At 40.1% G+C, this 23,357-nt stretch overlaps 2 protein-coding genes across 5 annotated transcripts; both read left to right on the top strand.

Annotated features, from left to right (window-relative positions):
* Positions 1 to 853: 853 nt before the first annotated feature.
* On the top strand, positions 854 to 13,241 carry LOC134624480 (uncharacterized). 4 transcript variants are annotated; one of them, XM_063469468.1, is made up of 13 exons: positions 854 to 1,069; positions 8,407 to 8,434; positions 8,542 to 8,736; positions 9,390 to 9,464; positions 9,554 to 9,652; positions 10,180 to 10,287; positions 11,095 to 11,226; positions 11,471 to 11,605; positions 11,720 to 11,788; positions 11,882 to 11,976; positions 12,442 to 12,568; positions 12,719 to 12,836; positions 13,117 to 13,241. In XM_063469468.1, exons 1-13 carry the CDS (start codon positions 858 to 860, stop codon positions 13,230 to 13,232), a joined length of 1,509 nt encoding a protein of 502 aa, XP_063325538.1. In that variant the 5' UTR covers positions 854 to 857; the 3' UTR covers positions 13,233 to 13,241. The 4 variants fall into 4 exon arrangements, with proteins under 4 accessions (XP_063325538.1, XP_063325536.1, XP_063325537.1 ...); XM_063469466.1 differs by adding an exon at positions 12,935 to 12,972 and having other exon boundaries at positions 11,720 to 11,976; XM_063469467.1 differs by adding an exon at positions 12,906 to 12,972 and having other exon boundaries at positions 11,720 to 11,976; positions 13,117 to 13,198.
* A 3,541-nt stretch (positions 13,242 to 16,782) lies between these two features.
* Positions 16,783 to 22,524, top strand: LOC134624481 (uncharacterized). Its single transcript, XM_063469469.1, has 2 exons — positions 16,783 to 19,608; positions 20,217 to 22,524. Exons 1-2 carry the CDS (start codon positions 18,748 to 18,750, stop codon positions 20,256 to 20,258), a joined length of 903 nt encoding a protein of 300 aa, XP_063325539.1. The 5' UTR covers positions 16,783 to 18,747; the 3' UTR covers positions 20,259 to 22,524.
* Positions 22,525 to 23,357: the final 833 nt, after the last annotated feature.

The following is a 23,357-nucleotide window of genomic DNA, read 5'->3' as shown; positions in this document are numbered from 1 at the left end:
ATTGGCAAATTGCACCTTTGAGTCCAACAATTGAGTGAATTGTTGGACTCACCTGTCGGTTTCACTGTAAATAAAGTGCACTGTGGCATCGCAGGGTCCTGCGTTTTGGGTCCTACTTTCCTCTTCCCCGTGACAGAATAATCCCACCAACCACCATGGACCCAGGCTATGTCCTGATTTAATGCAGAGTGCTCAGCCACTGTCACTGTAAAGACTGCTGTCTGACACCACGTTAAAAGAGATACATAAGCATGAATCTGAATAATTTGTTGCAGTTAATGCTACTTCAAAAGCACTCACAACAAGAGAAGATCCAGATCCACCTTGTTACCGGCATGGCCCTTTAAGGGTGAAGCCTGATGGGAAATGTATTGAGGATGTGTGTAGCGGAACGGCCCGGGGAGTGTGTGAGAGAGAAGAGAGGGAGGAGAAGGAAAAAGTAACGGTTAGCGACAGAAGAGACGGGGGAAAGGAAATAAGGAAAAAGGAATATAATAACGCCCTCGGCAGCCTGAGTTGGGTCGGCGATGTTCACTGTGAGTAAATTGTTTTCAGCTCACAGTACACGGTGTTAGTGCCTTGGAGAAGGACTAAAGTTCGGTGAAGCAGTTTTCCTACGTCTCCTTCGATCTTTTCACTAGCGGAGTAGACCTGTACAGTAAGCTAGTTGCCGGCTACGAGCCAGTCACGAAACCTTCAAGTAACTGCCAGAGGTTTCCTTACTACGGTTCGGAGCCGCGAATCTGGCGCGGTAACAACCTGAACCACTGAGAAACACACTTTTACCGGATGGACCATGGCGAGATGAACATCCAACCACAGGCAAAAGTCCAGCAGAACTCTTGTTCAACTGCAAAATGAGAGGAAAGCTACCGAACATCAGTGAGGCAAAAACAACGGAGTTGAACGTGCGTTACAGAGACGCTGAACAGAAAGGCAAATCAAAGATTTCTGCTGATGAACAAAGGGGAGCTGAGTATTTAAAAGTTGACACAGTGCTGGTTCAACAAGACAAAGTGGACAAGTTTACAACACCATTCAACACAATGCCACACAAACGCAAGGCAGGGTAAGGCAAGTTAATTTGTATAGCACAATTCAGCAACAAGGTGATTCAAAGTGCTTTACAGAGACATTAAAAACAAAAAGCATGATTTAAAATTGATTAAAAAACAAACAAATAAACCAAACAGTATATAAAATCAAAACAGTAGATGAACAACACTTTGGTCAGAGCGGTTTCAGTGCTGTGGTTCTGTCTAAAACCTGACTTGAAGGCATCATAGCAGTTATTCTTTTTTAAAAGTAATTGAGCTGTTGAGAAACTGCTTGTTCAATCATCTTACTTAAAAATGGGAGATTTGAGATCGGCCTGTAGTTGTTCATTTGTGTCTTGTCCAGGGGCGATTCTAGGATCAGAGCTTTGGGGGTGCTGAGCACACAGAGAGCTGCCCATCCAGGCAAGGTAAACTTTACTCGTCATAATGAGACTTCTCCCCTGTCTCTGTTAGTCCCTGCATCCTTAAATGTCTCCAGTTGTCCCGAGTTCCCTCTGACTGTCTCCTTGGTGCATTTAAACCCCTGTTCCTCCCTGTCCTCATCGTCTGTTGTCTTCATCTCCATTATCAGTCATCATATTTTTACCCTCTCTGTGCAAGTCTGCAAATTTCTTTATTAAATCATAAGATTCTCAAATTCATCAAGTCTCTCTGTGCCTGGGTCCTCGTCACAAAACATGACATCACTGTTTTGTACATTTTAACACAATCGAATCCCCACATTTTTGAAAGAAAAGCAAAACACTTTTTTGAAAAGTCTGTAACAAAACCATCAAATCTGATAAAGTTTATTTAAATGCTGCCAAAGAAGAATGGATTGGAATTAAAAAAAAAAAAAAAAAAAAAAACATATCCTAACCTTAATTACTGGGGGAGAATAGTGAATGATACTCATAGTGAGTAAAAAGTAAACTGAGTGCATTTTTTGGACAGTGATTAACTTGTAAAGTGTATGTATAATATAATACAGATACTTAAAAAATACACTCCAAAAATAGAAGAGTCCTTGAAATGTACAAAATATTATTAAAAAATTTGAAAAATGGAGACACCTTGGCCTATGGTACAATGTATACAATGTATGAAAAGATCTTTACTGCAGATGCTACTATGGCTCTGTAGATTTTTTTCTTTTCTTTTAACCTATGTCACCTCACCTTGAGGTTGGTAAATCTCTCACATTTGGTGGTCAAGTCTCTCAAGCATCTCTTTCTCAACTGACATCACAGCCAGGTGCTGGAGTCTGCTTTGACCATGGTCCTTCTCAGCCAGGTATGGAGCTGACTCAAGACACTAAAAGACCTTTCACAGCTACAGCTGCTAACTGGATTTGGTAGGGGAACCTGAATAACAGTATTCAGTGTGGGGAAGAGCTGATTATCCAGAAGATTGTACAATGTTAACATATCTGGAATGGCACCAGCCTCACTCTTGAGCTTCAAAAAGTTTTTGGCAACCGTGACTTCCTCTGACTGAAGTTCAATATGGTAATGCAGTGCCAGGGCTGCAAAACCCAGTTTGTTTTGCAGATTCTGTACAGCAGCTTTAATATAGGGAGAACACAACTTCCAGATTGTATGCGTAAAATTAGTAGGTTTTTTTTCTTTTGCCAGTTTAACAGTTTCTGTTCTGTCTGTTAGTATTCCCTGTCTGTTTCCTTACATGGTTCTTCCTGACCTTGTACTTTCTCCTCATGTTCCCTCTTTCCTCTCTCCCTCTTTGGACTGACAATCATACACAAATAGATTGTATTCAATTACATTTTTATAAAAAAAATACTATTAAGATCACTAATAAAAAAAAAGTCCTCTCTTAGTCTACTTTCAACCAAAAGGCAAATAACCAAACCACATGTACATCTAATAAAAGATATAAAATATTGAAACACTGATCCAACATTATCCTTTATTGATGGATCATTTGATCTTACACTTTTACCTGAACGTGGCTCCTGTTTTTGAAAAAACTTCCTCATATCCAATATGAACCTGGCTGTCTTTCTGCACACACACACACACACACACACACAACAGGAGCTATAAGGTTAATGGGTATTCAGTCAGTTAGCTAGTTAGTACCTTGGGTTCAATATGCACATATGATAAAATAACCAGTTTCTCTCATTACATTTCAAACAGGACAGTGGTAACAACAGTATAACTACTGTAATTCGTTATTATCAGGATGTCCTAAAAACTCACTGAAAAGTCTTCAGTTAATCCAAAATGCTGCAGCAAGAGTACTGACAGGGACTAGAAAGAGAGAGCATATTTCTCCTGTTTTGGCTTCCCTTGATTGGCTTCCTGTTAAATCCAGAATTGAATTCAAAATCCTGCTCCTCACATACAAGGTCTTAAATAATCAGGCCCCATCTTATCTTAATGACCTTGTAGTACCATATCACCCTATTAGAGCACTTCGCTCTCGCTCTGCAGGCCTACTTGTTGTTCCTAGAGTATTTAAAAGTAGAATGGGAGGGAGAGCCTTCAGTTTTCAGGCCCCTCTTCTGTGGAACCAGCTTCCAGTTTGGATTCGGGAGACAGACACTATCTCTACTTTTAAGATTAGGCTTAAAACTTTCCTTTTTGCTAAAGCATATAGTTAGGGCTGGACCAGGTGACCCTGAATCCTCCCTTAGTTATGCTGCAATAGACGTAGGCTGCCGGGGATTCCCATGATGCATTGAGTTTTTCCTTTCCAGTCACCTTCTCACTCACTATGTGTTAATAGACCTCTCTGCATCGAATCATATCTGTTATTAATCTCTGTCTCTCTTCCACAGCATGTCTCTCATCCTGTTTTCCTTCTTTCACCCCAACCGGTCGCAGCAGATGGCCCCGCCCCTCCCTGAGCCTGGTTCTGCCGGAGGTTTCTTCCTGTTAAAAGGGAGTTTTTCCTTCCCACTGTCGCCAAAGTGCTTGCTCATAGGGGGTCATATGATATGATTGTTGGGTTTTTCTCTGTATTTATTATTGTGCTATCTACTGTACAATATAAAGCGCCTTGAGGCGACTTTTGTTGTGATTTGGCGCTATATAAATAAAATTGAATTGAATTGAATTGAACAGTAGGCTACGGACAATTTTAAATTTTAGATTTTAAATAGGCTATATAAATTTCAATGGGAGCAACAGGACGGTCAGATATCGCTGATTTTACTACAGAGCAGGACGGATTGTAGGGTAGCAAACATCGTCGGGAAACACGTTTTCAACACTGCAGGTTACCTGGTGTAATGTTTTTCTGCTAAAAAGAAACATGGTCTGACTCCTACCTAAATAGTAGGAGTCAGACCTACTATATAAAGAGTAAGTGAAGGTTAAATGCAGCTAACATGTCCTGTTTTAAGCCAGGCACTAAAACACCCGCTCCGCTGCGTCTCAGCCACTATCTCTCTGGCAGCAACGCAACAGCGCTAGAGCCAGAGTAGCTGAGCTGGAACAAACCATTTTGGGAGCGGGGGGGGGGGGGGGGGGGGGGGGGGTGTATCTATACTTTTCTTGTTAAAATGTTCCATCTCAATTAAGTAGGATGCTTTTTATATTTTTAGTAGTTTGTCACACAAACAACAAATATTGTCAAAAAAGTAATAAATCTTTGGGGGTGCTTTGATTCATTTTGGGGCCCAAAAATGGGCTAAAATTGCCCCTGGTTTAATTACAGCAGTTTTTAGTGATTCTGGAAACACAAGAAAAGTTGACGATCTGTAACAGGTCTGACTCCAAAGTCTTTGAGACCTTTTTCAAAAAAACTTGTTGGCAGGACATCTAAACAGCAAGAGGAGGAGTTCAGTTGACCTAAGATGTCCTCCAGGTCTTTGCTGTTAATAGGGTGAAAGTGTTTCATGGTGTTTAAACTGTTTTTCTGTGGGCACAGTACATATCCTGGATCTGCTGTTGATGTACCAATTGCTTGTCTAATCTTTTGGATTTTTTCTGTGAAGAATTTGGCAAAGTAATTGCAGGCCATGGTCGAATGAAGTTCAGCTGCCACTGACGCAGGAGGGTTTGTTAGCCTGTCAACTGTAAAAAAATAAGACCCGAGCATTATGACTGTGTCAAGAGATATATTCTTAAACACTTCTTCAGCTTCGAATCAGAGAGGAGAAACACACAGTTTTACTTGCAGCAAGTGCAGTCACAGAGCACTCGCATGGGAGAGAGGGCTCCGAGACTCGCCCCCTGCCACTGCCCTGGTCTTTATTTATATACATCAGTGGGTGTGTTTGTTCATTACATTGGAATGTGGATGTGTATATGTGTGTGTGTGTGCGTGTGACAAACGACAGACTCCTCTGCCTGGTATGAAGTGAAGATAAGAGTGTCCAGCTGTCACTATCGCTGTGGGAAGAAATTTATAACAAGTCTTGTAGTGAACAAGAGTCTATGTAGGGATGGGTACCGGTGTCCGGTACCGGTTCTGACATAAACGGTAGTAACCAGACCGAAAAGCAGCGCACATTTCGGTGCTTTTTTTTCTTCCTGAGCTGTGATGACTTTAGATTTTAGCCAATCATTTTACATTCCGAGGATAGTAGGCGGGGCCAGGTACGTACGTTCTTTTAGAGCAGAGCTACAGATTAAAAATGCCCAAGGCGAAGGGGTCAAAAGTCTGTCTGTACTTCACAGCAAAAGATGCAAACCCAGCAGCCTGCAACAAGTGCTTTAAGCTGATACTGTGATACTGTCAAAGGAGGTAACATTTCAAATCTGATGAAACACCTGGCGACGCATAGCGTTTTTTTTTTGGTTTTTTTTAAAGCCGAGAAATGCGCCGTGTTTGATAGCTTGCTGTGAGAACTCACACCGAGCACATCTACTGCGGGTGTGGTGCCTGTTATCAGACCCGGAGTTAGCAACATCCCCCAAAAACCCGAAGAGGAGAGTCCTGGCCCCAACCCTGCCAGTGTAGCAGAAATGATGACGATGATGATGGCAGCAGCAGCCGTTCTTCTCTGCATGAGTAGCTTAATGTAGTTCATGTGTAATTTACGTTGAGTAGGCTAACCACTTATTACATTAATGCATGTAAGGTGAACTAGCAAACACCGTCGTAGTTACATGCGGCTTTCTTCTTGTTTGATGGCAGATACTCCCTTCACCCTGGCCAAAAAGGCTAAAATGACCAAAGAAAAAGTGGAAAACAGTTAAACATGAGAAGTTTTTGGACAAAGTTTGTGTTTTTTCCATTGTTTAAGCACTGCTTCCAGCCAAGAGTGATACCATATATCCCCTATAGCTGCAGAAAATGCTTACATTGTTATCTTTTTACAAAAAAAAAAACAGCTGAACATGAGAGGTTTTTGGACCAATTTTGTGTTCTCCATTCTTTAAGCACCGGTTCGAGCACCGTTTAAGCACCGGCACCGTTTCAAAAGTACCGGTTTGGCACCGGTATCAGATAAAACCTAAACGATACCCATCCCTAAGTCTAAGTCATCAAAAGATCAACATGCAGTATTCTACCATATGCAAACTTATATCATTAAAAGCTGACTACTAAGTACAATTTTCTATTGACAGACTGTTTTTGGTGATGATGTCAGAGAAGTCATTTAAAAAAGTCTGTGCAGTATTTGGGAGGCCTGTAAACATTAAGAAACACAACTTTGGATGGGGCCTTCATCTGTAAAGCCACATATTCAAAAGACTGAAAACTTCCAGGAGATAGCTGCTTACGTTGAAATGATTCATTAAATAAGACAGCAACCCCTCCTCCTCTCCTGCTCACCCTGGCCTCACTTATAAAACTGTAGTTAGGAGGGGTCGTATCGATGAGAACAGCTCCACTGTTATTTTGGTCCAACCAAGTTTCAGTTAAAAACATAAAATCAAGGCTGTGCTCAGTGATTAAATCATTAATTAAAAATGTTTTCCCAGCTAAAGATCTAACGTATAATAAAGCCAACTTAAGTGTTTTAGAGGTATTATTTGCCCCCTCTTGTTTGGGAGCAGTCTGTGGCACACACGGTATGTTTACTATATTTAAAGATCTTTTAGAGTGCAGCTCTCTGTGTTTTGACCAGGCCACATGTCTCCTTCTGTCACCTAAAAGTACAGAAATTTTTAAAACCTTCTAGTAAACAGGGTCCCAGCTTCTCCTGGGAAAAGTCACCACTGTCATAATCCTCGCAGCCCGGACCCTCCACACATCAGACATCAGACTGCGGAGACAGAGCATGAAGGTAGTAAGGAGGAACTGAGGGGGGCGAGGCTGGGCAATGTAACTTTGGTTGCTCTGTTGAGGGTGGGGCTCGATGGCGAACCTTTGGCTGCTCTGGTGGGGGGTTTATGGGGGACAAAAAGGGATTGGGCCGGGGGGTAGATCTGAGCCCAGCATTGACCCGCTCCATCATCTCCTGGGTGAATTTCAGATGTAGGGAGGAGGGTGATGGCCTGTCAGGGGTTTGGGGTACTGGGGAAGGTCGCGGTCCCTGGTCCTTGTCGTTGGTGTTGTTGAGAGAGTTGGAGGCGAATAGGGACCCCTCTTCTTGCCTCAGATGTCTCTCCTTTCTAAGGCTCTTCCCGGGTGGGGGCAGATGGAGATCCTCCTCAAGGTTTCTGCTGGGCTTTGTCTGTTCTTGGAGTACTGTTTGGTCCTCTTTATGAGTTAACGCCTCGTTTATCTCAGCCTTGTCATCCATCTGTGCCGTATGGAATAAAATAACTCATCTTACAAAAGTGTTTTTGTCACATAAGGTTATAAATTCTCTTTTAAGCAACAATTTGCACTGGGTATTACTAGATTTTAATTTTTCATTGGCTTGACACAATGACTCTTTCAAGTCGTCGTGATTGTGATAATGATTGTAAAGTCCGTTCAGAGCAACGATCTTTAACAGCTTGTCTTTGTGGTTTAGGAGCCACTCACAATGTATATGTAACAGTATAACATTATTAATAGTAATAAATCAGGTAGGGAATGTGTATTATACACAATGAATTAGTGCTTGTGTTTTTTTTACTAGTGTTAATTACAGTAATTTGCACTGTGAGTTTTAAAACTTAGAACTTAGAGATAGTTTCTTAGCAAATAAACATTAAAAAGGACTGTGTTAGTTAGCACTTGTATGTCCAAAAATCTAACTGCTACCTGTTATGTTGTTGGCATAGAAAAATGCACCAAAAAGAAATTTCCGCATCATGTTTTTTGGACATCATTAGAGTGTGGGTACTTGGAGTGCCCCAAAATGTTTTCTGAAGTCTATTAAACTTAAATGGAGAGTTCACATTTATGCTGTTTCATATGTTATTGTTGATCAGTATTGCACGGTTGATCTCAGGATAGCAGATATGTTCATATGGTTTGTTTTTCTTTGTATTAATTTTAATTTGTCTCAAAATTTCAGGACCTGCACTTTCTCAGTTTTTGGAAAGGCAAGTAATTTAACAAACAACAATGTGATACATTGTTCAATCTGTATCACTTACAGCACAATAAAGGTATGATGTGTTAATGTCACTGTTCTCTTTTGCATTAAAAGGCACGGACAATTTCAATATCCCAGCCAAATATAGTAGAGGTCATTCACAAGTATGCTGAACCCGGGACCAGTCTAAAGACCTACAGTGTTCACAAAGCGGATGGCTTTTGGGAAAATGTCTCAAGAGATTTGGGAGTGCCTAATACACGTCTTAATAGGAAAAAAATTCTCAAGGCAGTCCTGAAGTATGAAAAGGTAAGCAATGTTTTTTTATAAAGTACTTATATTTAGTCCATTAAAAAAAAAAAAGAACAGATCTTGCTCTGGTAGAACTTCCTGTAATAAAAATTATTATGCAAAAATCAAATATTTTTTACAGACCACACCAGGGGTAGAGGGTCCCTTGCTACAGAATGATTTTCCTACTGCATCTGAATCTAGAAACAGAGTAATAATGAGTCATATGGAGAGCAAGAAAGTAGATTACAATAGACTTAACAGCAAGTAAACGCATATCAAAGCAAATCACCAAACCATGAGTTGTAGAGCCTTAAGCACCCACAGGACAGCCACACAAGACCTGAGTGTCACATCTGACCTCCATTTTAAAGGAGTAACCAGCTCATCCCCCTGCTGCTGACTAACTTTTCACTCCTTGTCTTCCACCCTTCTAATTTCTCCATTTGATCTTGTTATTGCCCAATCAAGTTCCAAAATCTGAATCAGAATATTACTTTATCATTTACAATAATTATAGTACTATATTCCTTTGCTGAATACCCTTTCCCTTATAAAACCTTCATTACATAGTGATTCTTTTCAAAATATTTTGTAATAATGTGTGTTCACAAAGACATACAGAAATTTCAGTCTAATTGTTATGTTTAAATTAATTTGTGATTCATTAGAATGAGGAAGACATTGTTGTTGCGCCAAAGTCTCCAAAATCTGTAGGAAATGTACCTTTACCTTCAGGAAATGAGGTAATTATTTGTATTTTATTCAGTATTACATTTTGATGCTTTGGAAAAACATTAATTTGAAAATAAACGAAAACGCTTTCTCTTCCCAGGATGCACTTCAAAAAACTGCAGAGAGCGGCATCCATACCCCAGACACACGATCCCTCGAGAGTGACTCTAAATCTTCATCTTCAAATGCAAATGCTAAGGTAATTTCATAACTTTCGCTGTTTTTAATGCACAACAGAGAAAGAAAATACGGAGTTTATATGTTTGTTAAACACTATCAGCATGTAATTATTATATTAAAAATTTCAAGTGTTTCAAGTTTAAATTTAAAGTTAAAATCTTTTTGTGATGATCTTTAGAGGTAAAATAAATATTTCTTAGTCATATTCACTTACAATTTCACTAATTAACCCATAGTACAAGTAACATAATGATGCTGTTTCATAGAGACACTGTAGTGACAAACATTGAAAGTATTTATATATAGGACAGATGCTCACTCGTTACATACATCTAAGATTAGAACAAGTTTGTGTCATTCATGACCATAAAATGACAAAAAAAAAAAATCAAGACAAAAGGTATGAATAACTTCCTAATAATGAAAATTGTGTTTTATACAACTAGAACAAGAAACTAAGGAAAAGTGAAAACATTTGGCTATGACTATAGAATTAAGAGTTGATAAAATAAGTAAGCATTAAAAGTATGAATGTGTAATCAACAGTCTTTTTGCGTGGAAATGGAGAAATGGAAAGACAAACGCATTAAACGAAAAGGTGTGTACGTGTCACCGTTAGTGACAGAACTGCCACTGAAGAAAAAGAAAACTGAGGTAAGTCATCATGTTCCCATTATTTTCAATAATTAAACCTTGTGATGTCCTCCTGATTGCCATACTCCTTTTGTCCTCTGGGGTAAAGTGTCTGCTTTGACTATTTATAAAGCAAGAATTATAAAATAACATCCGTCTCCATGTTTCAATGTTTTATCAAACTTTATTCCAACTGATTACCTGAAATCTTTGTGTTTTGAGATTGTATTACACCAAGGCATGGGCCTTAGTGAACCCCCACTTTAGTGACAAACAATGCATGTCCATAGGTGACACAAGTGCAGGAAGCTCAGGTTTTTTGCTTTTTGCTGGTCACACCATGTACAGCTTTGTTTTCAGCAGTTGTTTGCCAAGGGCATATGAATTAAACAAGCTTTCAAGGGTGATCATTGTCTTTTGGAGACCTACTGTATTAAACACAGCTCGTGTGCCCTGACTGCAGGCAAGCAAGTTTGCAATTGTACACTAGCATGTTCTTTGTACAGCTGGACTGGGCATCACATACTGCCCATGTTTTTCTCTCATAGTTCCTCTGTTTACTTGGGACATAATGTTGGACAGAGTCCTTTAAGGGGACTAGGCACTCATACACAGTCATATCAGTTCCTGTATGGTACACCAACAGCAGGACAGATGCTCACTCATTACATACATCTCAATTCAGAACAAGTTTGTCTCATTCATGACCATATTCTATTGTCTATTATATAAAGTCATTCAAAAATGTTCTGTTAACAGATTAAAGGGAAGACCACTGTTTCACAAACAAACTAATTCAGTAACTATGTCATGTGTTTGAAAAACCAGGTCTCATATTTGTGGAAACAACAGGAAATGGACATTGTTGTCTCTGAGGTCCCATGTCAGGTTAGAGGTAACATTGTCATACGTCACAAGGACTTCCTGACCCTTAGACCACACAGCTGGCTTGTTGGAGAGGTATGTAATCCAGGTATTACACCCCCCCCCCAAAAAAAAGTACTACATAAGGTTAATGTTAAAGCTGGGGCAGAACATTAGTTGTTCCCTACACATTCATTAAGTACCACTTTAGATCTACATTCCAGGCATATCCTCATGACTGAATACTGAGTATACGTACATAAACTCTTTATTAACCTTTGTATTCCAAAACTTTATCTTATTTACAAAGTAATAAAAGGTTATTTATTATACTCCTCAGGTCATTGAAAGTCTCCTGCACCACTGGGCCATTCGGCTAAATCTGGGAAATGATATCTACATTATGAACCACTACACGAGCGGTGAGATCCTCTGTGAAGGGACAGAACTAGACAGGAGACAAAGCTTGTCCAAGGTAAATTTTTATTTCATATATTCTAGAATTCAGTTTTTTAAATTTTATCAATCTCTTGAGATAAATGAAAAAAGTATTGTTGCAAATTTGTAATTAATTCCTAATATGTCACAGGTGAACTTTGACAACTACAGAGCCATTTTATCCTTTGTAAACATTGGAAATAAACACTGGAAGTTACTGGTTAGTACAAGCAGCATTTATGTGAAAACAGTTTGTTTCAATAACACGTTCTTCATGATTTATGTACTTTTAAAATTTATATATCTATCGCAGTACATAAATGCAGATGACAGCTGTCTGTATTTGGTCGATCCTTCAAGAAACTCTTCGGAGCAGGAAGAGTCTGACCGTGCAGCCAAAAGATTCTGGTAATAATGCGTTATTACATGTAAATAATAATAAATAATAAAATATTTGGTACTCTGTAATGCCATTAGAAAAGTGACAGGAGGACAGAGGACCTCTTTTTCTATAGGTGGACATATGGTTGTAGATGAAAGTTTAATAAAATCCATGGTTATCAGTTCTATAAACAATTTAAAAAATGACTTCAAAATTACACACATGTAATTTTAAATAATAAAAATACCCTGACAGTGTTTAAGCAGTGAGACATTTGACACAGTTAACATTTGTAGATTCAAAAGAACATGTTATTATTTTTGATACTTCATGTAACATAATCTAGAGCACAGGGCTTTCTGACACACCATTAAAAACACAGTGATTTGTATTATATGTGTCTGTGATTTATGGAAAAGTACAGAATGTTCTTTTTCTGTGTGGCTTTTATCATTCATTTGTATATAAATGTGATGTACATGTTCACACAGTGATTACTTCAAAATGAGAAGGACATGCTACAACAAAACAGACTGGGTGAATGTGAGACTTCGAGGAGGAGTACTGACACATCCATTTCAACAGGATGGTTCTAGCTGCGGAGTAATGGTCATCATGGTATGGTACCACATTAAAGCAATAATATTGTTCTGTAAAATTAGATAAGAAGATAAGTTAAAACAATCTTAAAAGGTTAAACTGTTTAAATAGGAAGTGTAACATTTGCAGATGTTTTCAATTAAATTTTATTTTTTGTTTTGATTTCAGATGGCCAAAGAAGTAATGGAAGCATTCCCAAATAAACCAGAAATGACATTTTTGACGACCAAAAGAAAGATGGCCCAGGCACGAAGGACATTTGCACAGACAATACTTGAGGCCTCAGGTGTGTAATATCTATCTCTCTCTCTCTCTCCCTCTCTATCTCTATACATTATGTTTTCGTATTTGACAGTGACACCAACTGTGCCATGTGTGCAATAGCGAAGCCACACAATCCAGGACCCTCCATCACTGACTGGGTATAGTATTTTTAAAAAAAAAAAATAGTTTTATGTTATCTACAACAAAGTATTTGACTCTGTGTTGTTAAGGATTGTAATTTATTAAAATCATAGAGTTATTTACTTCATGTGTTTATGAAAGCTCATATGTTATTTGTTTAGAGATCCAGTGTGATAACTGCAACTACAGGTTCCATTCTGAATGCCTGGAAATGACAAATGAACAGCTCAGCAGCGCTCAGAAGACAGAGTGGAAGTGTGTTCTTTGTGTAACCTAATTCCACATGCAGTGAAAGCTACTAGAATAATCTGCTTATAAGTTGTTATTTGTGTTTTGAGGAACACATGTGTAAAACACAACATGTATAACATTCATGCTTTGAGCATGTATTTTAAGTATGTCCTTTTTGATTTTTGGGTTGATTTGTGTGATGACAGATAATAATAATATATCAAAACTGTATAATAGTAATCTGAGAAATCATTAATATGAGAAATGTAATTTCTCACCCCAACTGGTCGCAGCAGATGGCCGCCCCTCCCTGAGCCTGGTTCTGTCAGAGGTTTCTACCTGTTAAAAGGGAGTTTTTCCTTCCACTGTCGCAAAAGACTGCGGTCAAGTGAGCCCTCACTTATGAAGTCACAGTCAAGCTAGCCGCACCGCCAGCCGCACCTAAAATGTTGTTGCAATATTCTTACGCATATTACGGTACGGGTGCCGACTGGCTTACAAATACGACTCTTCTGTATCCTGTCATTGTTATTTTACTGCTCAATCCACTTTAACTTTAGAAAATTCATATATATGATAGAGAGGGATAATTGTTACACTACAAGTGTTAAATTCTGTAAGAGCTGACAATATATTTCCAAAGAATTGTCTTCTCACCCTGACCTTACTCCAAATAAATAAAATTATTGTACTGTATTTTTGATCTTTTTTATTCCAATTTGGAAAAATTTTCTGAAGGTAACGAAAGTATTTCACTGGATTCTGACTCTGGGTGACCCCCACTCTTCCTCCTCTGCCTTACAGCCCAAAGTACAGAACGATTTCAGAGAAAAGAAATAGTAGTGTCATAGCTCAGAGGCCCGTGGCGTGGAATGGACTCAGGTGCAGAAGCAAAGACCGGAAGCTCGAAGTGATTTGTGAAAACAAAAATTTACTTACACATGTTCCTAACATAAATATTCAAGACCGAAAACAAGATTTAGCTTGGTGCAAAAAGAGTGGTGTCTGTGAGGTGCGGGGCTAGGGTGAGCATGGAACAGTCAGGTCACTAAACTGCTGAGACTGGAGTGGGGCAGGTGAAAGCTGTGGCAGACCAGGGCACTGAAACGTAGGAGAGGAAAATCAGAACAGTCCAAGGAGTTGTGAGTGTTTCTCCATTTGACAAGCTGAGATGGCTTACGTGTTCACAGGCGGGGATTAGCTGGAGGTGGGGGCGAGGCGAAGTCCAGGCGAGTGCTGACTCCAATACAGGTATGCAGGGAGGCAGGCAGGTGTGAAAGGCAGTTTGTCTGAAAAGGATTGAGCAGCAGCTGACCGGAATCCAGGAGCGAGGCTATGGCAGGGTTTGGAATGACGAGTCCAGGTACCGACTAGGACACAGGAAGAGAGAGGTAAGTATGCACACTGATAAATACACAGGAACATGAGGCTGTGAACTAACTGAGGTTAGCAGACGATCTGGCGAAGACTTCTAGTGTGAGCTGCTCCTAAATACTGCCAGAATAATTGCCTGCAGCTGAGGAATGGGGAGGGGCAGGAAGGGCTCACCCAGAGGAGGAGAGCTGATGCTATGGAAAGTTACTCAGGCCCGCCCAGACCATGACAAGTAGACTATTCCCAAATTTCTGTACTGTACTTTGAATATTCTCATATTTGAGCTCAGATTACAGGAAAACTAAGAGGTGACGCAGATATTTCATTGGATTCTGACTCCGGGTGACCCCCACTCTTCACCCTGTCATCCACATCTCCAAATCTTCTAAAAGCTAAACGGACACAAGAAGCTCAAATTACAAATGTTTATTAGCTTTGCTTCAACATTAGCTTAACACATCAGTAAATGCATTAGCAAGACAGGTTGGGTTTCACGTATACGTTAGCTTAACTTTGGGTTGCAGCTTGTGGCATTGTAGACATAGATGAGAACCTGTGACTTGTTAGGTGTCAGGTTGCTTTAAATCTTTGCATTTTTTAAATCCACCCCCTTCTAAAGAGGCTTGTAGGCCTTGCTTCATAAATCTGAAACACCCCTTTAAGTAGGTCACGGTTCAAATTTGTATACCAATCCAAAGCATGAACCAAATGTAGCACCCCAACTAAACTAAACCCCAACTAAACCCCAAATGTAACTACAAGCTATTTTCTAGATGAATTTGCTAATCCTTTTTTGTTCAAGGTTGAGGTTGCCCGACTCACATGCAGGAACAAAATATAGCAAGCATTTGAGTGATTTTCAAGCATGTACAATTAAAGGTGTGTATCTGAGAGTGTGAATGTGCGTGTATATTTGATCTTTTAACAGCTAGGCTCCCTAGGTGAATACACCAAGGCCACCCACAAGGAAAAGAAGATGGGTGACAGATTGCATGTGCATGTATGTGTGTGTTTGTTAGTGTGTGTTATCTAGACGTCATTAATCTTGCTGGTGAGAAACCCATCATTGCAATTACACAGCATGTTTTTTGTTATCTCATCAATAATTTCCATGCATTTAATTCATGCCCAAACACGTGCAAGCCCCACAATACAAACATGCAGAAATAATGGAATCAGAATTAGCTCAATATTAACCTAGGGTGAAAAAATGATTAGGGATGAAGAATCAATGTCTGAATTCAACCATTAAATTTAGGTTAAACTATGAATATGTGTATTCCAATAAAAATGTCACTCTGCCAGAAATGTAAACACAAACCACATCCATTATCTTCTACACATCACAGATTGAGATTTGTACAGCCAGGTTAGAGGCAGGACTTTAAAACTAAGGGTCAACTGCAGTTTTAAAGTCTGGCAGCTGCCTCTAACCTGTCACGTTTTATGTCAAGCTAATGAGAAGATAGCTTGAAAGAAAAACATGTTTTTATAGTTTGCACTGATATTCTAACAATTTCTTATACCATGTTTAGTAGTAGTTCTACTACTGGCAACAGATGAGTCTCTCTCGCAAAGAAAAAAAGTGAGGCTTGCCAATGAACACTTGGGTTCCATGTAGCTGTGAATATTTTTGTCCGTTTGGACATGAATAGATTTCAGGAGAGTCCACAAAACGCATTAACTGCATTCTAACAGGTTTCCTCAACAATGTGTGAGAAATGCCACCCACACAAAAACAGATTGTGAGCTGCTTGTGTAAATCAAACACTCCTTAACACTGCAGCGAAATATCACTTTGCTTCCTACAAAAATTCACCAAAGACAGATGTCACAGTCTAGCTGGAGAGAGGTTTTTGTAACTAATCAGCTCCTACAGAAAGTAAATGCAGAAAGAAAGAAAGAATTTATGAAATTTGGTGTCTTAATGAAGATTTCCATCTGTTGGCACAATCCTCAAAAGCTTGTGAAATACAAACTTTTTTCACTGAGGGCCACATACATAAAAATATAGGAGGGGCTGGGCCACTTACTAGAAATTAGGTATATAACCTTAACTTTACTGTATTAAAGTTAGAAAAATCATTTAAAAGTGGTCAAATGTGTTATATTGTTGAATATAATTAAAGACAAAATGCCTTCATCACAGCTTTCCATAAATGGATCTTTATTAATTTATTCAGAAAAAGCTTTGGTAGCTCTCACAACAGCAGCCTCAGATTTCTTCTTAGAGGGAAGATTTACAGCACAGAGAAAAAACAATAAAGGGGAAAATGGGACGGGTACATTTCAAGTTTGTTATTTAAGTTATTAGGCTTAGCAACACACCTATTAACGTTCGTTTGAAACCGTTATCAACATTAACAGACTGAACTGGACTTAATAACAGGAGTGTATATAATTTTAGTAAATTATTCTGGTGACTATCAGCTGCGCTGGGTATGTAAATCGGGCCATCCAGCCGCGGTGCTGATCGCCACTCGTGCCAAAAATCCGGACAAATGTCACCTGATCAAAGAGCAAATCTGCATCAGATGAGATCAGCTGACTGCGTGTGCGTGCGCTGTGCACAGCGGTGTGTACTCTGTGTGTTAACAAGAAAAACTCATATAAGAAAGTGGTGCACAAAAGCAGGGTAGTGACAGAATTGATGCGCATTATTGATATTTGAAGCACGCGTACCTGCACATTAACACACGGGTACGATGGAATATATTTTTTACTCACCTGCTCTCGTCCACTCCCCGCAAAAACTTAGCAGCTGTGCGTGTCTGCAGCATCGGTGCTCTAATCGCATGCGATGGAGTAAACATCAAAAGCACAGCTTTATCAGACAGTTGCAGTTATATGTTGGCTGGCAAGTCTTCAGTGCGTCTCAACTGTATTTCTGGACATGCTGACGTTGTTGAAGTCCTGCACTGTTTCCGTTCACATGATTTCAGTGACTTTAACGAGGCCGTGTTTTATAAGCTCTCCATCTGAAAAAGGCTTGCCATTTCTTGCGATGAGTTGGGCGACCTCATAGCTGCTATTGGAGCTTTTTCCTGGACAATTTGAGCACGAAAAAAAATACTGTTGCTGACCCTGCAGGAGAGCTACCCTTTGCTTTAATTTCTGCTCTCGCTCAGCACTAGTGTAGGATGCATGGGCCTGATGTTTGGTTTCATAATGACGTCGTACATTATACTCTTTCATAACTGCCACAGTTTCATTGCAGATCAAACAGACACACTTCCCCTTGAATTCTTTGAAGAAATATTCACTCTCCCGCCATGTCTGAAATCTATTGAAACTACAAAAATTTGCATTTCCTGCGAAAATGCTGTGTGGATGCCTTAACGCTGAAGCTGTCTGCTGAAAAGCTGAAAACGATGAAAAGTTGCAAAAAGTTGTATGGTGGTGGAAAAAAAAAAATGCCACCCTGAGCAGGATTCGAACCTGGCCCTCCTAGTCTCAAGGCGGCTATTCATTTCACTGAGCCAAAGTCATTCTTACAAAGAAGAGGTGGAAAGACGGACAATTCTGCTGAAATGAGCAGAAGCTGCCGAGAATTGTGCTGATAAGAGGTGAAAAGGCTGAAAATTCTGCAGAAAAGAGGTGAATCAGCAGAATTTCTGCAGAAAAGAGGCAAAGAAGCAGAAACTTGCGCTGAAAAGAGATGAATCAGCAGAGTTTCTACTGAAAAGAGTTTTCTTTTCTGAAAACAGACAAAAAAGCTGGAATTTGTGCTGAAAAGGGGTGAAGAAGCTAAAGTATACCAAATCAAAGTATTTGTGCCAAAACATAGTGTTTCTGCCATATTGTGGTACTACTACATTACAACATGAATACAGATTAAAGAAACTGGCAACAAATTCCTCCACTACAAACCAGTCTGATACCACTTCTTGCAGTGTTCACATTTACTAAAGCACTACCCAAAAGGCGCCACAAGAGGGCACTCCAACACAAGAGATGACCTATGTACACTGATGCAGATTTCCACCCCTCAAACAAACGTAATTCAATGCTCAACGGTAAGATAATTGTAAAAACTGCTTCCACTGTGAGTGTCAGCAGTGTCTGAAGATATATTGGCACAAGCTTCATGTCCTAACTTTGCTTTGTTAAAGAGATATGGCGATTTGAAAATGCCTCCCGTTACAGAATTTCAGCTCTGAATTTCAAAACCTCCCCATCGACTTTGAATGGGGAGTTGTCAGGGCCATTTGAATATGGGCCGGACTTTGATCACCCCACCTATACATCCTCCAATAAAAAGGACCATTCTTCGCCAGCCCATCACACCATTTCCTGTACTCTTTACTATTAAAAAGCCAGCTGATAGGAAGATTTCCATTCTAAGAATGCATCCCTTGTCAGTCCTTCAACTTCTTTGTTTTATCAGCGCGGTGTCTGGGAAACTGATCCAGGCCACTATAGGAGACAATGTTAGATTTCGCCTCACAGAAGAGTGTAAGACAGGAAAAGGCACACTCCGCCACAAGCTGATGGATGGCACCAATAAGCTGGTTGCCTTTTTTTTTTTTGGTGTCTGGATGCCGGGGCCAGGTTACATTAACCGGGTGGATCACAGCTCGGATTCTCTGATATTAAAGAGATTAGATTTCAACGATCACGGTTATTACGCGTTTACCTGCAACTACAAACGGAGGGGGGAGCTGGACGAGTTGCACGTTTTTCTGCCCTATAAAGTTGTTGCACTCCGGGGAGAGGATGCCACACTGCCATGTCACTCCGTTACAGTTGGACAGGCTGTGAAATCTGTGCGCTGGTGGAGAGACGGAGAGCTGGTGCTGGAGCTGAATCCTCTGTTGAAGCAAATCACCTACGGAGACGGCTATGATGAAAGCCGAGTGTGCATACCATCAGACTGGAACCAGCGAGGAGACCTGTCCCTCACCGTGAAGCGCGCTCAGCTCAGGGACGAGGGAGTGTATTACTGTTACGTGGAGAAGACAGAGAGACACCGCTCTGCTGTCCACCTGCACGTCTCCACACCATCACCACCACCGGGCAGCACCTCACAGCCTACAACCACACCAACAGTAAGTACACCAACCACATTTAAATAGTTTTACACTTCATTGTAAAACTTAATCGTTTACTCAGGTATTCTTCCACATTCAGAGTACACAGTTTAAACGAGTATCACTGTAGACTGACTGAAAGACTTTAAATGGACCTACACTGTCAGGAAACAGCTGTGTGCAGGCAGGGGTGGACCAAAACGCACGACTCACGAGACATGGGGAGTAAAAGCAAAAGAAGCTTTATTCATGGAGATACAAAGGGCGGAAAAAAACTAAACTGGGCAAAGCTAACCTCACAAAGAAACACAGGGAAGCGCACACAACACTGAGGGACGATGTAAACAGAGGGAGACTCTGACATAAATACACAGGTAATGAGGGAAGCTGAAGCACACGGGGAACAAAGCTGAGGACAATTACCCTTGACAGGATGGGGAGGACACAAAACTGAAAAAGCTGACACCAAGACGTGGTGGTGACTCAGGACCATGACAGACACAGAGACTGTATTTAAAGATCTCGTCTTAATGTTGAGCTGTACAGTGTAAAATCACTGAAAGCATTAAAAGACAGTTAAAACTGCAGTGACTAACATTTCTGTTCTGTCTTCTTGTTCTCTGCAGACATCAGAAAAATGTCATGCTGAAAAATGCCAGGAAAGGTGATGGACATCTCTGCAACGGCAAAGAGGAGAAGGGGCTGAAGAAGACCAACAAAACATGCTAAAGTTAAATGGGAACCCTGACTTTATCCTCCTAAGACCCAAACTCTTCCATGGCATGCATTTTTAATTTCTCTTTGCTATTTGGGCAGATTGGATCCTGATGAATGTAAAAACAAAGAATTACGAGATTTTTTTTTTTTTTACCTGATTTTTGTTTCTGAGAAAAATGACATCCACATATGAGGACATTCGTTTTAAATTTCAATGGAGGAGTGGCAGTATAATGTCCTCATAAGTGGATATCAGGCCTTTGTAGAGCAAAATTTAGCATTTTGGTCTACACAACCCCAAAAAAACTTTAAGGTTTTAGTTGTTTCAAAAAATGAAACAACTAAAACCTTAAAGTTTAGAAGAAGCCTCTTGGATGAGAGGTGAAGGTCCAGTCACTTTCTTTACAAGCTCTTCAGACCACTTTGCTAAATTCTTCATTCTTCAGAACCTTTCTATTGCACTTATTATTATTAATTTAAGTGAGCCCTTGTGTTGTTTGTTTATAGAGATTTAAAGCTTTACAAGCTCACAGAAGCTGTTCTTGATAACAAAACGACACTCTGACCTTATGAAGATTACAGCCATTCACACAATTTTATTCATTTTGCACATTAAATGTCTTCAAATGTTTGATGCAATAAATACAGTACTGAAAACCTTTAACAAAAGCGCATTAAGATAAAATGAATATACAACAAAGTAAGAAGTGGACTGCATCATCAGATACACGCTACTGTGGACGCACTTTCTCTGGCGACTCTGCCCTGTCTAACATCCTTCTCCTGTCCTGCAGATTTGCCCGATCCCTTACTGTCAGTCACTCTTGTTTAGTAAAAGATTTGCTGTTTCTTCCAGGTTCATGTCTATGCTCTCTCACTTTAGTTACCAGTGCTTACCACAGGTCATGTAAATAGTTTACTGATTGAATAAAGTGACTTCAAGAACTTCTTGTCTTTTCCTGTTTTGCCCGGATCTCACACTTGACTCCTAAAAGAACCGCAGTTTGCTAAATCTGACAAGGAGCCAAATCTGATGATAAAATATTTTCTCTGCGGGTAGTCAAGTTTTCTCCCACAGTCCAAAGACATGCATGCATCTCATAGTGGAGCTGTCATGGGGAGACATGCATGTATCTTACTCTCTGACAGCCCCATGACCCTGAAGAAAATGAAGGGGCAGTTAGATATAAAGGTTAGAGTCACATAATCTTTTGATTTTGCTTCATAATGCAAATTAGAACTGAAAAAAGGACTGTGTGTCCCTTTAAAGAAAGAACCTCTCTTCCACTTTTTCTTGAGCAGATGAAATTAAATTAAGTGAAATCTTAAAGCTGGCACTAAAAGTGCACCCTTAAACTATAATATTTAGCATCTGCACTTGCACGAGACGGCACATTTTAAGGGTGTTCATAGATGACTGCAGAATTCACACATGCAGCCACACATGCACACGGTGACCAAGCAAGAGCATGCTACTCACTCAACCTGTTACTGACATGTTCCTAAATCATAAATCGTACATAACGAAACTCTGCTGCTCGTGCTCGCTCTGTTGTACACCTGAGCATAAATCAATACATCTGTAGTCGAAATCATAACCTTAATATACAACAAAACAGAAGCAAATGGAAGGAAATGTCGAGAAAAAAAAAAGAGTATGTGAGGAAAATGTAGATTGCAAGGTGATTGCAATCTCTCTTTGTGGTGTTGTATAAACCTGCGGGTAACAGTGCCGAGTGAAAGGTATTGACAAGTAAAAACGTGTGTGTGTGTGTGTGTGTGTGTGTGTGTGTGTGTGTGTGTGTGTGTGTGTGTGTGTGTGTGTGTTACACATGTCAAAGTGTAGCTAGAGGCAACACAATGTATAGAAATTCCTGTTGAAGCCTGTCTTTATGTATCTGGAGACTAATCCTGTACAGAATAGCCCCCGAGGGGCTTTTAATCACAAACCAGGGGTTTCTAGGAATGAAGGGAACATGCAGCAGAAAGGCAAGGAAGCAAGGAGAGAGAGAGGAGAAAGGTTTGGGTGGGAGAGAAGATTAATTTAGAGAAATATTTGAAAAATGTGTGTTTTTCGTTACTGATTTAATTGCTGTCCATCTTTAACACCAACTTTAATACTATTATTGCCAAGTGACATTCATCTCTGGGGTTTCTACCTGGCCAAGAGTCTGACTTGTGGTTTCGCCAAGTGGAAACAGCTGGGACCAAAAAGAAAACAATACAATCTACAAATAAAAATAAACATCTTTCCAGCCTGATAAGAAGTGGTTTAAATATTTTTACATAACACACAACTTCCAATTTAATATTAATAAAGTTAATCATGAAGTTGTGCATTATTACTTTGGGAGTAGGACGTGTGGGAGAAACTAAAATGGCTGGGCTTCCCTTCAGATAAGTAAATGAACAGGATCTTTGGTCGCTAAGGGGTAAGGCAAGTCCTCTATCCGCTCTTTCCACCAGTACGTACTCTGGTCGACTTGGCAGGGCTCGACTCATTTTTTTTTTTTTTTTTATATTATTTTGGGGTTTTTGGACAGGAAATTGCCTGCTCACACACAAAGCCAAGGGTGCTCACAAACCAGCACCCTCAACTTGGATTTACAAGTCTTCCATTTGGTGGTACAGTAATACCTGATACCAGATGCTTTTTTAGTACCTACTCGCTCAGGGATCCAAGCGATCTGAGGCGATCAGAGGCTTCAGTAGACTGTATGCCACTGACTGGGTAGTTAGTGGTGTCACTTGATGAGCCATTTTTGAAACCCAACAATGAGGGAAATGGCCACACACAACAAAAAACAACACCACGGTGCCCGAATCTGACAAAAAGCCATAAAACGAAGAGCAGGTATCCCATCACCTCGACATCCTCCTTTGCTGTGGCATTTATATTGCATATAAATGATGTCACGGGTCTGCTATGACGACCGCATGCACATCAGGCGGTACTCGATTGTAATGGAAAACGACCAAAGCAAAGTCCAGCCGAGTAGGTACTAGTGGAAGAGGGCTTTACCTGGTTGGCTCGGTCCTTTGCTGCTCCA

This window comes from Pelmatolapia mariae, linkage group LG3_W (genome assembly GCF_036321145.2).
Source record: "Pelmatolapia mariae isolate MD_Pm_ZW linkage group LG3_W, Pm_UMD_F_2, whole genome shotgun sequence".
Classification (NCBI taxonomy): domain Eukaryota; kingdom Metazoa; phylum Chordata; class Actinopteri; order Cichliformes; family Cichlidae; genus Pelmatolapia; species Pelmatolapia mariae.
This window is presented reverse-complemented; position numbering and strand designations above follow the sequence as displayed.

Coding starts and splice junctions, on each gene's coding strand:
- LOC134624480 (XM_063469465.1), top strand. CDS start 858: ATGAGAGGAAAGCTACCGAACATCAGTGAGGCAAAAACAACGGAGTTG. Junction 1,070..8,406: donor CCACACAAACGCAAGGCAGG/GTAAGGCAAGTT, acceptor TCAAAATTTCAG/GACCTGCACTTTCTCAGTTT. Junction 9,653..10,179: donor CTTCAAATGCAAATGCTAAG/GTAATTTCATAA, acceptor TGTAATCAACAG/TCTTTTTGCGTGGAAATGGA.
- LOC134624481 (XM_063469469.1), top strand. CDS start 18,748: ATGGGGAGTTGTCAGGGCCATTTGAATATGGGCCGGACTTTGATCACC. Junction 19,609..20,216: donor AGCCTACAACCACACCAACA/GTAAGTACACCA, acceptor TGTTCTCTGCAG/ACATCAGAAAAATGTCATGC.